This window comes from Bos mutus, chromosome 16 (assembly GCF_027580195.1).
Source record: "Bos mutus isolate GX-2022 chromosome 16, NWIPB_WYAK_1.1, whole genome shotgun sequence".
Taxonomy (NCBI): Eukaryota; Metazoa; Chordata; class Mammalia; order Artiodactyla; family Bovidae; genus Bos; species Bos mutus.
The window spans coordinates 59946041-59959344 of NC_091632.1; the positions used below are offsets into that span (position 1 = coordinate 59946041).

Genomic DNA, 13304 nt, shown 5'->3' on the forward strand with positions numbered 1-13304 from the left:
CAGAGAGTAGCCCCTGCTCGCCACTAGAGAAAGCCAGCGTGCAGCAATGAGACCCAGCACAGCCCAAAATAAGGAAATAAATTTTTTTAATCTTTAAAAAAATTAAAGCAGGATAACACATTGTTGGATAGAAATGTGAAGAATGTCAGCTAATGTCCTTTATAAATGTTAGGTTGTATAATTTTTGGTACTATATACATATTAGAATCAACTTTTGTTTGCATTTGTTGCTCGCCAGTTATTTGAGATAAATGAACAAACTGTACAGGTGATTTCTTTCTTCATACTGTTTTCTCTCTGGGGAATGCTCTTACGTGATTTCGGGTGGTTTTTCAGTGTTAAAAACTTTAAGCAATTTATAGAAAAGATTTCAAACATACAGTTGCTCTTGTGGTTTTATGTAACATTCTCAGCAGGACTGATTTCTGACAGAATAGATCATAAAGAATAGGATGAAGAAAGCAGTGGGAAATGAGACTGTCAAGTTATTCAATTAAATGTATAAATATTAAGTTATAAGTTATTTCCTCCATTAATAGTAAATGATTTGTTGATTGATTCTGGTATTAAATTTTTCAAGCTTTAGGAAAATGTAACAAATGTTTAAAAAGCTTTTTCTGTCTTTGTTCTACCACTTCACATTGAAATATGGGATATATTATATATATAGCAATAAATGTGAAGTGTAAATATTGTATGAATCTATTACATACATTATTAATTACATGTCAATTTGTAATTCAGCTTCCTGGAGTGGAATTTTTAACAAACTTGAGTTAGTAATTTATGCTTTCGTGTTAAATATGGAGTATGGAAGTATAGATATATTTTATGTATAATTAAGAATTTGAAAAGAATAACATCAAGTGTTTGGGAGTTTTGGTAACCAGAATAATGCCTGCCTAGTTACTAAGCCAATTAAGAGCAAAGCAATATCTTCTCTATGTTGTTAAAATATTTACCCTGGAATTATTGGTGGAACTCATTTTTATTGCTGTTTCTCTGCTGCCAGGTACTTTATTACCAAGGTTGCCATCAGAACCAGGAATGACGTTACTCACTATCAAGATTGAGAAAATTGGCCTGAAAGATGCCGGGCAATGCATTGATCCCTATATCACAGTTAGTGTAAAAGGTCAGTAACTGCATATACCTATCTTCTCTCTGGTGAATTTTAAAGTGTTGCTTCTCATTTGGGACTTTTGGGGGGTTTGTGAGGGGGTTTTATCTGTGATAATTCATTTAGTTCATTTTATAGTGAGGCAAAATCCTGGGAAGATGTAGTCATCATTCCTTCTCCAAACATTTGTCAGAGATTTACAGAAAATATTTTCCTATCCATAACTTATACTCAGAGTTGCTTTTGGTTTTTTCTCTTTGTGTGTCTTTTTATTCTTCCACATTCCATCAGGGTGCTGACTACACAGACACACTGTCTTTTATAGTAGATACATCCTTCAGGAAACAAGTTAAAGAAAGGCCCCCCACTTTCCAAGGATGTGTGGTTTTCTTTGCAAAGCCCAGTGCTCTCTGTTTTCCTGTGCCTCCACTTCAGGCCCTGTCATTCCTGTCCAACAGAGGTTTGTACATGGGAGGGCGGTGCAGAGGTGGATGAGAATCGGCCTTCAGTGAATCATGAGTGGAGATAGGGAAATAGGATGCATACATAAACTCTGCACCCTGAATATATCCTGCAGGACATTAGACAAGTGATATATTTTTTAATTCTTAACTATGTCACTGTCATTATTAAGCATGATTACTCACTCCTAGGATTTGTTTTTTTCTACTGTTCAAGTTGGCAAACTGTTTATTCCTTGAAAACAACTTTTTTGATCGTTGGTTTAAGAGGGAAACTGCAATGGTTGAATTCTTTTGTCATTGCTAAGGTTTTTATACAGCACTTTACTTGTAAGGCACTCAACAGTCTTTTAAAAATAATTATTGGGTGACTGGGAATGAAACTGTCATACTATTATTCAGAAATAACTGCGTAGTTAATTCAGTCTACAGTTAATAAACCTACAGTTTAAGACAAATCAAACAGATGTGGACTAAAATTAACTGGAGGGAATGCTTACCAATCATAGAAACATTCAGACCCATGGGTTCATTAGTACCAAGTAAAAGCAAAAAGGATTTTGGCAACAAAGAAGAATTTTGACATGAAAACACCATGATCCTCAGCACTGCTGCTCTGATGCTTTAGCCTCTGGTTCTGTGGGCTCTCATCTGCCTGTCTACTGCAGAGTATTTATACACTAGGTTATTTGATAGGCCATTCATAAAACTGAGTCTCTCTCTCAAGAATGAACACTTGTAAAATACAAAAAAAAAGTAATGGAATATAGATATTATATTACCTTTGCATATGGTTGAACTCAAATGTGTTTTATGTAAATATCTTCAGGAACTGAAGTAATCAAACATACTCTCTTGTTTGAAGGTCCCTAAGATGGGTCCGTTGAATAATACATAAACAGTTGAGTGATCATTAAATGAGTCTGTGTTAGATTTTATTAAACTGGATGATTCCTGGCTCCAGAAATTACAGCCATATACCCTACATCGTGTGCCATCTGGTTATTGTAAATCAGCTTATGTTGTAGCACATAGCACCAGAATTTAAGTAATAGACATAAGAAGTGTTCATTCCTGGCAAGGTTTCGTTGGCAGCTGTCGTGTCCACTGTTTGGTCCTCTGACATGAATACAGCAGGGTAATGCTGCTGCTGTTCGATTTACAGGCCTTCCCATGCGTGCACCTGGGCGAGGTTGGGAAGTAGGGGTAGGGGCGCCACTGTGGTGTATTACGTCCCCAAATGCAAATCACAGAACACACTGGCCTCCTCCCCCAGAAGACACCTCTTAGCCAGAAGGGTTCAATCCCATGATCTGTAAGGAGGCTTCCTTCTCCATCCATGGGGTCGCCCACCCTGTTCTGCGCCCTCCACATGACCTCAGAAACCAGTCACCTTCAGGTATCTGCTCACCCTAGACACGGGTTTCCGTCAGCCTGAGAATCTCCTCTCAGCTCTCGCCTCTTCAGGAAACACAGCCCATTGTGGTTCCTTTGCAGTTTTTAAGTCTGTGTGTTTGAGGGCTCTGAGCAGAAACTTTATTTCCTCTCTAGATCTGAATGGCATAGATTTAACCCCTGTGCAAGATACTCCTGTGGCTTCAAGAAAAGAAGATACGTATGTTCATTTTAATGTGGACATTGAGCTCCAGAAGCATGTTGAAAAGTTAACCAAAGGTTTGTGATGCTAAAAGTAGAACTATATTCAGAATTTGACTCTTCCTTTTCTCCGACTTTGAATCTGTTGTGTACAGTGCTGTCGTTTTAACTGAAACTAATGCTGGTGAGCATACTTCATGCTGATGAGCATTTCAGTTATTCTTCCTGTAGGCTATTCTCATTTTACATCTTGCTCTTATAAATGCCATGAAGTATAGAGCTGTGCATACCATAAATGCAGGAAATATATTATCTAGAGATGATGCAGATGAATAATGAATTTTTTTAATGATGGTATCATATTTGAACTTTAATGTTTCCAAATATGACTTGACTTTTGCATTTATTCAGACCTCAGACACAATCACAGGGACAAGGAGATATATCCATAGCTGAAGAAATGTGATCTGCTATCTTAGAAATCTGTGAGGATTTTTAATAATAAAATGCCTCTATTATTGCTGTGGAAGGGAGAAGAGAAGCTACTATTTTGTGGACATGGCAGGGTCATGCACCTAGGGACAGAAGGCCACTGGTAACCTAACAACTGTGATCCTGTGTGTTGGTAGTAGATGCTAAATATGCCCGCCTTGGGAGTTCCTTGGTGATCCAGGGGTTAGGACTTGGCACTTTCCACTGCCAGGGCCTGGATTTTAGTCCCTTGTCAGGGAACCACGTGGTACAGCAAATAAATAAGCAAGCCCATCTCCCCCTCGATCACATCCCTTTGCCTCCTAAGCAATATAGGTTTTTCTTTCCTTGACATGCAGAGTGCTTCATTTGGACCCAGGCGCCAGAACTGCACACACATTTCTGAACATTGTGAAACTTCTAGTCAGTTGGTAGTTTTGTCATCCATGAAAGTGTTAGATGTATGTTGATTGTCTATAAAAGCAAAGCAAGACCCAGCACCACTCTGATTAAGGCCATGTTAGTAAGGAGTGGGTTAAGAATGAGAGCCCGGCATCCTTCTGTCTCTTTCCTTGCTTTCATTAGAAATTAATTGTTTTTTGGCTGTGTGGATGAGGCAACTTATTCTGTTTTTAGTGTTTTTCTGTAGGGAGGTGGAGAGAGCTTATCTGTAGGACTCTGGGGAGAGAAAACTGTTTTATCACCACTTGCTCATTGTGTGTGTGTTTTTTTTAGGGAGAGGGGTGGGAGTAGGTCTGCTTTCTAAGCATCTTGAAGTGCTGTCTTTACAGAAGGACTTGTTATTCCAGGAAAAACAAAACAGGGCTTTGGACACTGAAAAATGTATTAGGAAGTAGTTAATATTTAAAAACTGAACCAGCACATGATTTATGTTGTTCAAACTTAAAAACACCCCAGATACTGAATTTTTTAACTTTTGAGTTTTTAATTTGGGTGGGGAAAAACTAAGTTTGGATTTTTTTGATGAGCTCTTTTAATGTGCCTTTTCTACTTAATGAGTTTCTGAGTAATGTTCATACTTAACAAGTATCTTGTGTTCTTTTTTGTAGTATTTAGTGTTTTCTGTTCTTAATATTTTATAATTCTGTGGATAAACTTATTTGCATTCTTGAGTCAGGCTGGCTCAAGTTTTGCTCTACTTTGTAGAGTTGGGTAGTACAGACACATGCCCCTCCTTTAGGTGCAGAAGAGTTTGGGGGTGACACAGTCAGCTGTATCATCAGAGACATCAGTCTGACAAAGGTTACTTTGCTGTGACCATTATGACAGTTGTTGCTTGTTCACTGGCCTCTGGTGATGAGAGAAAATTTTTTGAGACCCTAGAATGGGCTGTCTGTGGCTAATGTGTTTTGCTTTAATTCCTTAGGTGCAGCTATTTTTTTTGAATTCAAACACTACAAGCCTAAAAAAAGGTTTACCAGCACCAAGTGTTTTGCTTTCATGGAGATGGATGAAATTAAACCTGGGCCAATTGTAATAGAACTGTAAGTGATGCACATACAGAATGAGTACTAAGGAGTGGTGGCTAGTATCTCGTCTTAGTGTGTGACCTTGGAATCGATCGCTCATCAACGGTTTTTCTGTTGTGGTTACAGATACAAGAAACCCACTGACTTTAAAAGAAAGAAATTGCAGTTATTGACCAAGAAACCACTTTATCTTCATCTGCATCAAACTTTGCACAAGGAATGATCCTGACATGAGTATCCTGGAACTTCTGTGAATCTCACCACTCCATAGAATCCATCATTGCTCTGTGTAGCATATGCACCCATCAACAGGCAGGAAGCAACCCGGACCCAGGCCGGCAGGCCAGAGTGAGTCCATTACAAGCTGTAGCACAGAATTCAAAGTCCAGCGTCACTGACATAACAGACTCTTTGGATACAGGCTTATTGTAGATCTTGAAACGTTTTCACTTTCCTATTAATTGTGCAATTAATAGTCTCTTTTCTAATTTACCACTACTCCCGCCCAACTTCCTGGAACAACACTGTTGTGGGTGGGATGTGCTCATCTTCAAACGTAATACAGCAATAAGAATGTGCTAGAGTTTACACACCTGTCCACTTCTGCTCCAGTATGCTCTTTAGCTTTCCGAGTTAATGTCAGACTTTGGGTTGATGTGGGGAGAAGAGCATGAGACTGCTAGAGGAAATGGGACCAATTGTGCTGCCCAAGGTCAGTCTGGAAGTTTATAGGCTGTTCCTTAGAGACAGCCTCAGTTCACCCCGATCTCATGGTTTTCCTGCCTAGAAATCGTGTGCCTTGGCCAGTCTCCCACATGGGAGTGTTCGCAGGTTGTAGCTGGAATTTTTCCAGATGACCAGATTGTTCTTTTGAAAGTGAGCATATTTTTAGTCACGTTGATTAGCTTTTTTCCTACATCACATTGTTTTTCTGATAGTGATTCTAGGGTTAATGAAACCATCTCAGAATAATTACAAATTCTTGGTGGGTTTATAATGTCTTCTAAATCATGTAATCTAAAAATAATTTGAGTCAGATGCTAATGAGATACTGCAGGAATAACTGCTGTTTTTCTGACAACTGATTGTGAAACCTTAAAACCTGCATACCTCTTCTATAGTGATGAGTATGCAAATCTGAAGATATTCTATTTTTTTTTATATAGGTAGATAGGATTGCCATTTATTTCCTATTTAGATACAATGACATTCATCCATATGGAAATATGCAGGTCATTAGCTTATTATATTTTGACTATTTACATTCTTTTGACTTAATAATGGGGCCTAAGTAAAACTTTCATAGTACATACACGGTGGATATTTGATACACAGAACATGAAGATTTGGGGTGGGCGTTCTGTGGGTTAGATGTGGAGCCCACATATTTAATATCACTATTTTAAATGACCAACACTAGAACGAGCAAAATGCAGTGCCAGCACTTGGCCTATTTTTAAACTAGTGTAACAAGCCTAGTCATACCATTCAGTATGTTTGCTTTTTAAAATAAGTAACCATAATTCAGTTCCAGCTGTTACACTTCAAGAGACCTCGTCTCCACTTTCAGCTGTCTGTCCAGTCAGTTCTCTTTACTATGATGATGTAAAAATTCTCAACAAAATTGTCTTGCCTCTCATCTTCATTAGATTAATTCCAAAATCATTCTACCCACAATTATCTTGAAGGGATGAAGAATTTGCCTTAATAAATTACTTTGTTGTTCATGCAGCTCTTATAGACTGTGAGTTGTCAGCCCACCCCCACCCCGACCCAGCGTGTAAGCTCCTCAAGGGGCAAGAACCACATTTTCTCCGTGTCGTGTACATTTTCTGAGGTGCTTGGCAGCACTCTGTACCCTGTGGAGTACTCAGTACCTTTTGTTTGATGTTGCTGACAAGACCTAAAGATAATCCCTTAAAAAATCTACCATTAAAGTGTAGCAAAACTGATACATTGTTCTCTTTTCTCATAGACCGTAAGACATGAATATCAGTGATTGTTTATGTCACACCTGCTGTCATTCACAAAAGTATGGTTTAGATGAACTACAAATGCCTCTCATCAGTATTAACAAAAAGCTTAGATGGAACAGAGTGATTAGCTTAGCTCTGTAATTCAGATCTGAGTAACAAAATGAATTGACACAGTAGACACAGAATACTCCACATCCCACAAATTCAATAAAAAATATCAGCTAGTGAACAATAACCACTACTATAGCAGACTTTCCGGCTGAAATATTGCTGCTCCATAAAAGATTATTTTAGCAACTAAGCCAAGAAAACAGTTAGCTGCAGGTGAGTTCTGAATTAGATGTAATTTTCAAGATTGGCCAAGCCTGGTGTCGCTGAGGAATGATGACCCCCACACCCTCTCTACATTGGCAGCTTGCCTGGGCCATGTTGAAGTGGTACAGAGAGGGTTCTGAGAGGCAGCGGTGTTGGCAGGATTGGGGCCACTCAGGCCACACTTAGAATTTCTCTACAATTTACTGATTTTTCAATAATATGAAATATAAAATGACCACCAAAAAAGGCTTTAGAGGTAAAGAAAAAAAAGACTCCAGATTTGATTTTTAAAATAGATTTAATGTACCTTTGCTACTTTATTATCTTCCTGGTATAATCTATATTAAAATATTAAGTTCTGAAATTATTATTCACCATTATTTCATGTCCTGAAGAGACTGATATACTCAAAAGCTGTATTTGTGACAATTTATTTTCCTGGTTAAAAATAACTTGAGTTTTCCTCCTAAAATTTCTATTTTGGATATTAAATAGGATGTAAAGATGGAATTTCCTTTTCCTGAAAAACCTCTTATATACTCATTATGAATTTTGGAAGACTTGTCTTCCTTCAAAGGCCTTTCACTTTAGTATTAAGAAAAGGTTTTTGTTTCAAGTGAAGAATTTACTGTTAAGGTATTCTTGGTGGATTACTCTTAATGGTGGCAAGTCATGGTCTAGATATCATTAGGTTCATCACATAGAACTCGAGAGAATGGGAGAGTATGATCTAGCTGTGAACAAGAATGTAAACCTTTTGTAATTCTGATTTAATGAAATCTGATTCTTAAAATGTGCTTAGTTACTAGAGCTGAAGTGTCATAAGTTAGGACTTAGAAATAGTGTTTAAAAGACATTGTATAGTAATGAGTGTAGTAATTACGGTGTATTCCTCGATTCTCAGATCTTTTTGCTTTTAAATGTAAGTGCCAGGATTCAAATATTAACTTTGTAGCAGTATCAGTCAATGAACAGAACTGGGTTCAGCCCATGGTTGCTGACCTAGGGCCTGTTACAAGGCTTATAACCCTAAATCATCTCATAGTATTATACATGCTTTGGTCTTTTTTTGCCATATTCCTTGAAAGCCAGTGGCAAGGGATAGGAGAAATAATAAACTCTACATCTTTTAAAAGAAATTTTCTTACTTTATGGTCGCAACATATCATTTTCATTTTTCTGTTACGTACCCTTAACACAATAATAGTAAAAGCAACAGAACATCAGGTTAAAGTCTTGTTACATGTAAACTCATACTCAGAAAACCACTCAAGTCAAAACCAATCAGAGTCACGAGAAAACACGTGCCTGCTGTCCAAACAGGCCTGGTGGCATCTCTGAAGCAGAAGGCAGGCCTCAGTGGTGATGCTTCCCGGTGACTCTGAGGCTGAACGCCTGAGCAGCGGCCAGGGAGCGTGCTGCCAGGTCACCATCTTCAGTTTTGGGAGCCTGAGCTTACGTGTTTCCAAAAGGGTATAGATCTCAGGAGAAAACAATCCAATGAATCAACAGACACTTGGGAAATGTTAATAACCAAATTTTTTATGAACTATTACTACAAAGAACTTAAGCAAGAGGGGAGATAAAATTTTAGTGATCTTTAAGTAAACATTTTTAGCGTAACAGCCTTTGCAACCAGATATTTTTTAAAAATCAAGCTTATAAATACCATTGCTCTATATTCAACTGGTGTACACTAAAAATAGGATAATAAATGGAAATACATGTTCTTATAGCATTTCCACAGGAAATGTTCATACTTTTCACAACATTCTAAATCATTTAGCAGTAACATATGCTACATGAACTAAAACACAGGTATTTTTTTATTGCACATTTCAAAGTTGTAAGGAGGCTCCAGCTTACAAGATGGTTTTTTATTTTAGGGGGGAAATGATATTTTTTTAATTGTTTGGCTCAAAAATGCACACTGCCAGGGCAGCTTAGATTTAAAAACAAACCTTTTAAAATCAGCTTTTGGATTTTGAAGCCAATGAAAACCTTAACTGTAACGAATAGTGCACAGTCTACTTTCTCTCAGACTGAATGTCCAAGGTCAGTTATGGGCTCTGTTTTAAAGCCGGTGAGCAGTCCTGGCTAGTGCCCTGAGAGGCAGGCGGGGGCTCATCTCTGGAGCCGGAGGGCGGTAAGTCTCTTGCAGCAGAGGAAGGTGGATAATCCTGGGGCCCATGATTGGGGGGTGGTAATCGGGTACCAGGAAAAAAGTACTCTCTTGGGCCAAGAGAGCCTAAAGGTCTAAAAGGTGCATGTCCTGGTGGTAAAAATTCTCGAGGGTCGAGAGGCAGGTCCCGTTTTCCCGGTGGAACGCCTGGTGCATATTCTCTTAAGCCTAGCGGTGGACGCATACCAGGACCTGAAAAAATTAAGTCATGTAAATACATACGAACACACTTAAATTTAGACAGTTCCCGGTATGTTAATCAATTTCTTATACCCTTGGAAGTCAGGTGGTGGCTCCCGACTTTACTGATGAGGCAAACAGGCTCAGCAAGTTTAAGTTACATGCCTGTGGCCAGCCAGTCACAAAGCAACAGAGGCTGGACTTCAATATCGCTCTACCTAGCTGGTGGTTTTTTCAACTATACAATTCTGCTGTCTGTATCTTGTAAGAGCTTGATTTGTACTCAGAAATACAATGCATCATACCAAGATGACAGATTATGAAATAAGGGTTTCACTGTAAGTAAATTTTGATAAAGGAAATCCCATAGTTACTGTGTCAATTAAAAATGCACACAGGAGCTCAGCATGGACCTACACATGCCATCAAAATCAAGGTGTCTGCCCTGCTGGGAAAGGCCTGCCAGCTCCACCTAGTTGAATTCAGCAACTTTCGACCTATTAGCTGTTACATTCTACCTTCAACACTTCCTTCCTATTTATTCCCAAGGTGGGTAGTGATGGCTTCATCTTTCCTTTTATACTCTGTGACCCATTGCTTATGCTTCTATTATGGTGATTATAAGTTTTATGTTGTATAATGTATGTATGTGTGTCCTACAGGATCCCTTAAGCTCATGGAGTTAGGACAGTTAATTCTATCCACTACAGAGCCTAGTACAAAGCCAGAGATGTTCAAGCAACATAGCAGAAGTAGTATTTCTGACTTTCTATGAACAGTCCCCCTTTTCCCTGTCTACAAGAGATTCCTCCTGTGCATCTCAGTATAGGGAGATGATGCAGCACCCCTTGAGTCCTAAGAAACTGGTGGAAAAGTTCAAATGTATCAGCCAGCTTTACCCTTTCATTGCACAGCCCTGCGACAGCAACTGTTAACATTTTACTAGGGACTAGAATGAAAAGATGAACACACTTTACAAGCCCATTACTACCATTCAGTCATCATACCAAAGGGTGGAGGGAGTGGCCGAGGTCCGAAAGGCCCACAGAGTTGAGGAGGTGGTCCATATCGGATGGGTGGCAGTAGAGGGCCTCCCACAGGGGAGCTCATGAGGGGTGTCCCTGGAAAGGGAGGGGGCCCTTTTGCAGCCATACTAACCTGCAAAGCAGAAGTAATGAAAGTTGTGAATTACCTGGATATAATAGATAAAAGCACCAACACCATAAGAGCTAAAACCCACTGAGCAGATGTCAGACACTTGTCCAAAGAGCCAACTAGTGCAACAGAACTCCACCCCTCCTCTCCATCCCCCTGAGAGCTCAGGCAGGTTAAGAGAATGTCAGAGGAAGGAACCCTTTCACCGTAATCATATTATTGCTTGTATGTGCAAACAGAGAGGAAGCAAGAGGACTGTCAAAGGATATTAACAGAGGCAATTCCCAACTGAAAAATTCACCATACCACACACACTATAACCTGTGTCTAGGGCAGCCCCTCCCTCTTATCACCACAAGAGCTCCTTTTTCCATATTAAGAACGGAAAGAACAATAAGGAAAAAAATCCATTTTCACACACATGTAATAAAAGCTACTATTCAGAGTACCTTCAATTTCCTTTCCTATGTTATAAGATGTCATCTTGTTTTAAACATGAGGGAAAAGCAGCACAGAAGAGTATTAGATATTTGCTGAAGGTCACACAGCATATAAAGAGGCTGAGTTAGAATTCACTACAGGGGGTCTGACTCCAAGCCTGCACTCGTCCTCCTCTGCCTCCCTTCTGTCAAAGGAAGCTCCACTCTTTCTGAAGTCTGCCACTCCAAAGGGGTCTTGGGTCTTCTCCAGGTTGCCCTGGGATAAAAAGAGCTCTCAAGCAATGTGTCCTAGAGTCCTGCCCTGGAAGTCGAAGGAGTTCCACACAGAGACAGTGCTATATATATACGAGTTCAGCAGGCACAGCTCTAACAGCCACCCTCATTCTCCAGCAACATCATCCTTTGTACTACAAAATACTAACCTGTACTTCCCTATGGGAAACTGGGTTGGAAATTCTCAATAATGAAAATATGTATCTTGATTTCAACACAGTAAAGCGCTCTGAGGTATAATCATAGGACTCACTAGCTGTCACAGCTATCCAAGTTGCAAGAGAAGACCCTTATGTGAACATAATTTAAGGCTGCTGCTGGGAAATGGCATAATGGGTAATTAAAGATTTCCACTATTCAGTATTTCACTTACAGCAATCAACCTCTGTTACCCATCTGTAATTTCAGATTATTCACAATACGGCACAGGGTTTGCCTAGTATACTACTGGAGATATTCTTAAATAGCATACTTCCAAATATGATGAATTTATGTAATACATAATGAACTGATTTGCCTTAGAGCTCTCATCATTGAAGCACATACCGTATAGTGTTGGAGTGATGACTTTTTCACATTTTTTTAAGGTTATTTACAATAGATGCTCTAAAGAGATTAATCACTTAACCAAAACAGGAAAAAGGAGTAAAAACCAACCAACCAGACTTCAGCGACCCAGAAACACTTCAAGGTCATAAGGTCAGTATCGCCATGCAATTTTAAGCAAAGCAGATTAGCGTCATGCTCCTTGGAACTTTTCTAGAAATACACCAAGTAGAAAATGCAGTGTTGCTCTCAACCTCTAAGTACTTACTGATACTGGATGCTCAGCCAAAGAAGGAATGCTGGGAACTGAAGGGCCTTCAGGCTCTTGGGGAACAGTTTGCTTTTTCAAAAAATAAATGAGATGGTACAGATAGACACATAAAAGGGAAATGGATAAGGCAAAGAGAGGATGTTGTAGAAAAAGTTACATGTGTCCGGAAATACCTAATAACAATTCAAAATGACCGCAGATTTTACCTTGCCCTCATCCATCACCTTAGAGGGCGAAGAGCTTCTGGAGCTGCTGTTCACTGTGGGAGCAGCGCCGGATTCTGGATCTGTGGGAAGCCAGAGAGCAGACTTAGGCTTGTTCTGACTTGTATACGCACTCTGAGGACTACAAAGGCCTTCGCCCACTTCCTCCACAATCTGAGACTCTGTGAACACACTCAGGTCCCTTACCAGAGGCAGAGGGTTTCCCAGATGCCTCAGAGGCCCATCGAGGTCGAGGGAGAGGCCCATCCACTGATCCTTGAGAGAGAGGTAACAGAGCCCTTGCATGAATTTTTCAGAATAAACCAATTGTGGACAGGTCAGGGTTCAGTTCTACCTAAAGCAAAATTTTAAACGGATCTCCCAATACATATGAGGAGAAATCACTTACAGTTTATGCACAAACCTATAGAATTAAAACAAGACCTATGTGGGACTGAAAGACCTGCACGCTAATAGCACCAGCACAGTCAGGTAGTTCAGGCCGCCGGCAACTGTTTAGACCTTTCTGTCTATATGTAATCTGACTTCTGTATCTTAACAAGTATAAACACATTTATGATTAGAACTAGACTTAAATAGCATTTCATATTAAAGTAATGAGTAG

General features: G+C 39.4%; 2 protein-coding genes across 8 annotated transcripts in view; one reads left to right on the forward strand and one right to left on the reverse strand.

Moving 5' to 3' along the window:
- The window catches only part of AIDA (axin interactor, dorsalization associated), a 47807-nt gene extending 40717 nt beyond the window's left edge, over positions 1–7090 (forward strand). The window contains exons 7-10 of the mRNA XM_070385482.1: positions 1013–1135; positions 3133–3255; positions 5036–5153; positions 5265–7090. Of these exons, the coding sequence (XP_070241583.1) occupies positions 1013–1135; positions 3133–3255; positions 5036–5153; positions 5265–5361 (461 nt within the window). The 3' untranslated portion in view covers positions 5362–7090. The remainder of the gene's footprint in view (positions 1–1012; positions 1136–3132; positions 3256–5035; positions 5154–5264) is intronic.
- A 618-nt stretch (positions 7091–7708) lies between these two features.
- The window catches only part of MIA3 (MIA SH3 domain ER export factor 3), a 59685-nt gene continuing 54089 nt past the window's right edge, over positions 7709–13304 (reverse strand). For 3 of the 7 annotated variants that reach the window (XM_070385473.1, XM_070385476.1, XM_070385478.1), the window contains 5 exons: positions 12887–12955; positions 12683–12762; positions 12474–12545; positions 10799–10949; positions 7709–9803 (listed from right to left, as the gene is read on the reverse strand). In XM_070385473.1, the coding sequence (XP_070241574.1) occupies positions 9490–9803; positions 10799–10949; positions 12474–12545; positions 12683–12762; positions 12887–12955 (686 nt within the window). In that variant the 3' untranslated portion in view covers positions 7709–9489. The remainder of the gene's footprint in view (positions 9804–10798; positions 10950–12473; positions 12546–12682; positions 12763–12886; positions 12956–13304) is intronic. The other 4 variants (XM_070385475.1, XM_014480800.2, XM_070385474.1 and 1 more) reach the window with 3 other exon arrangements.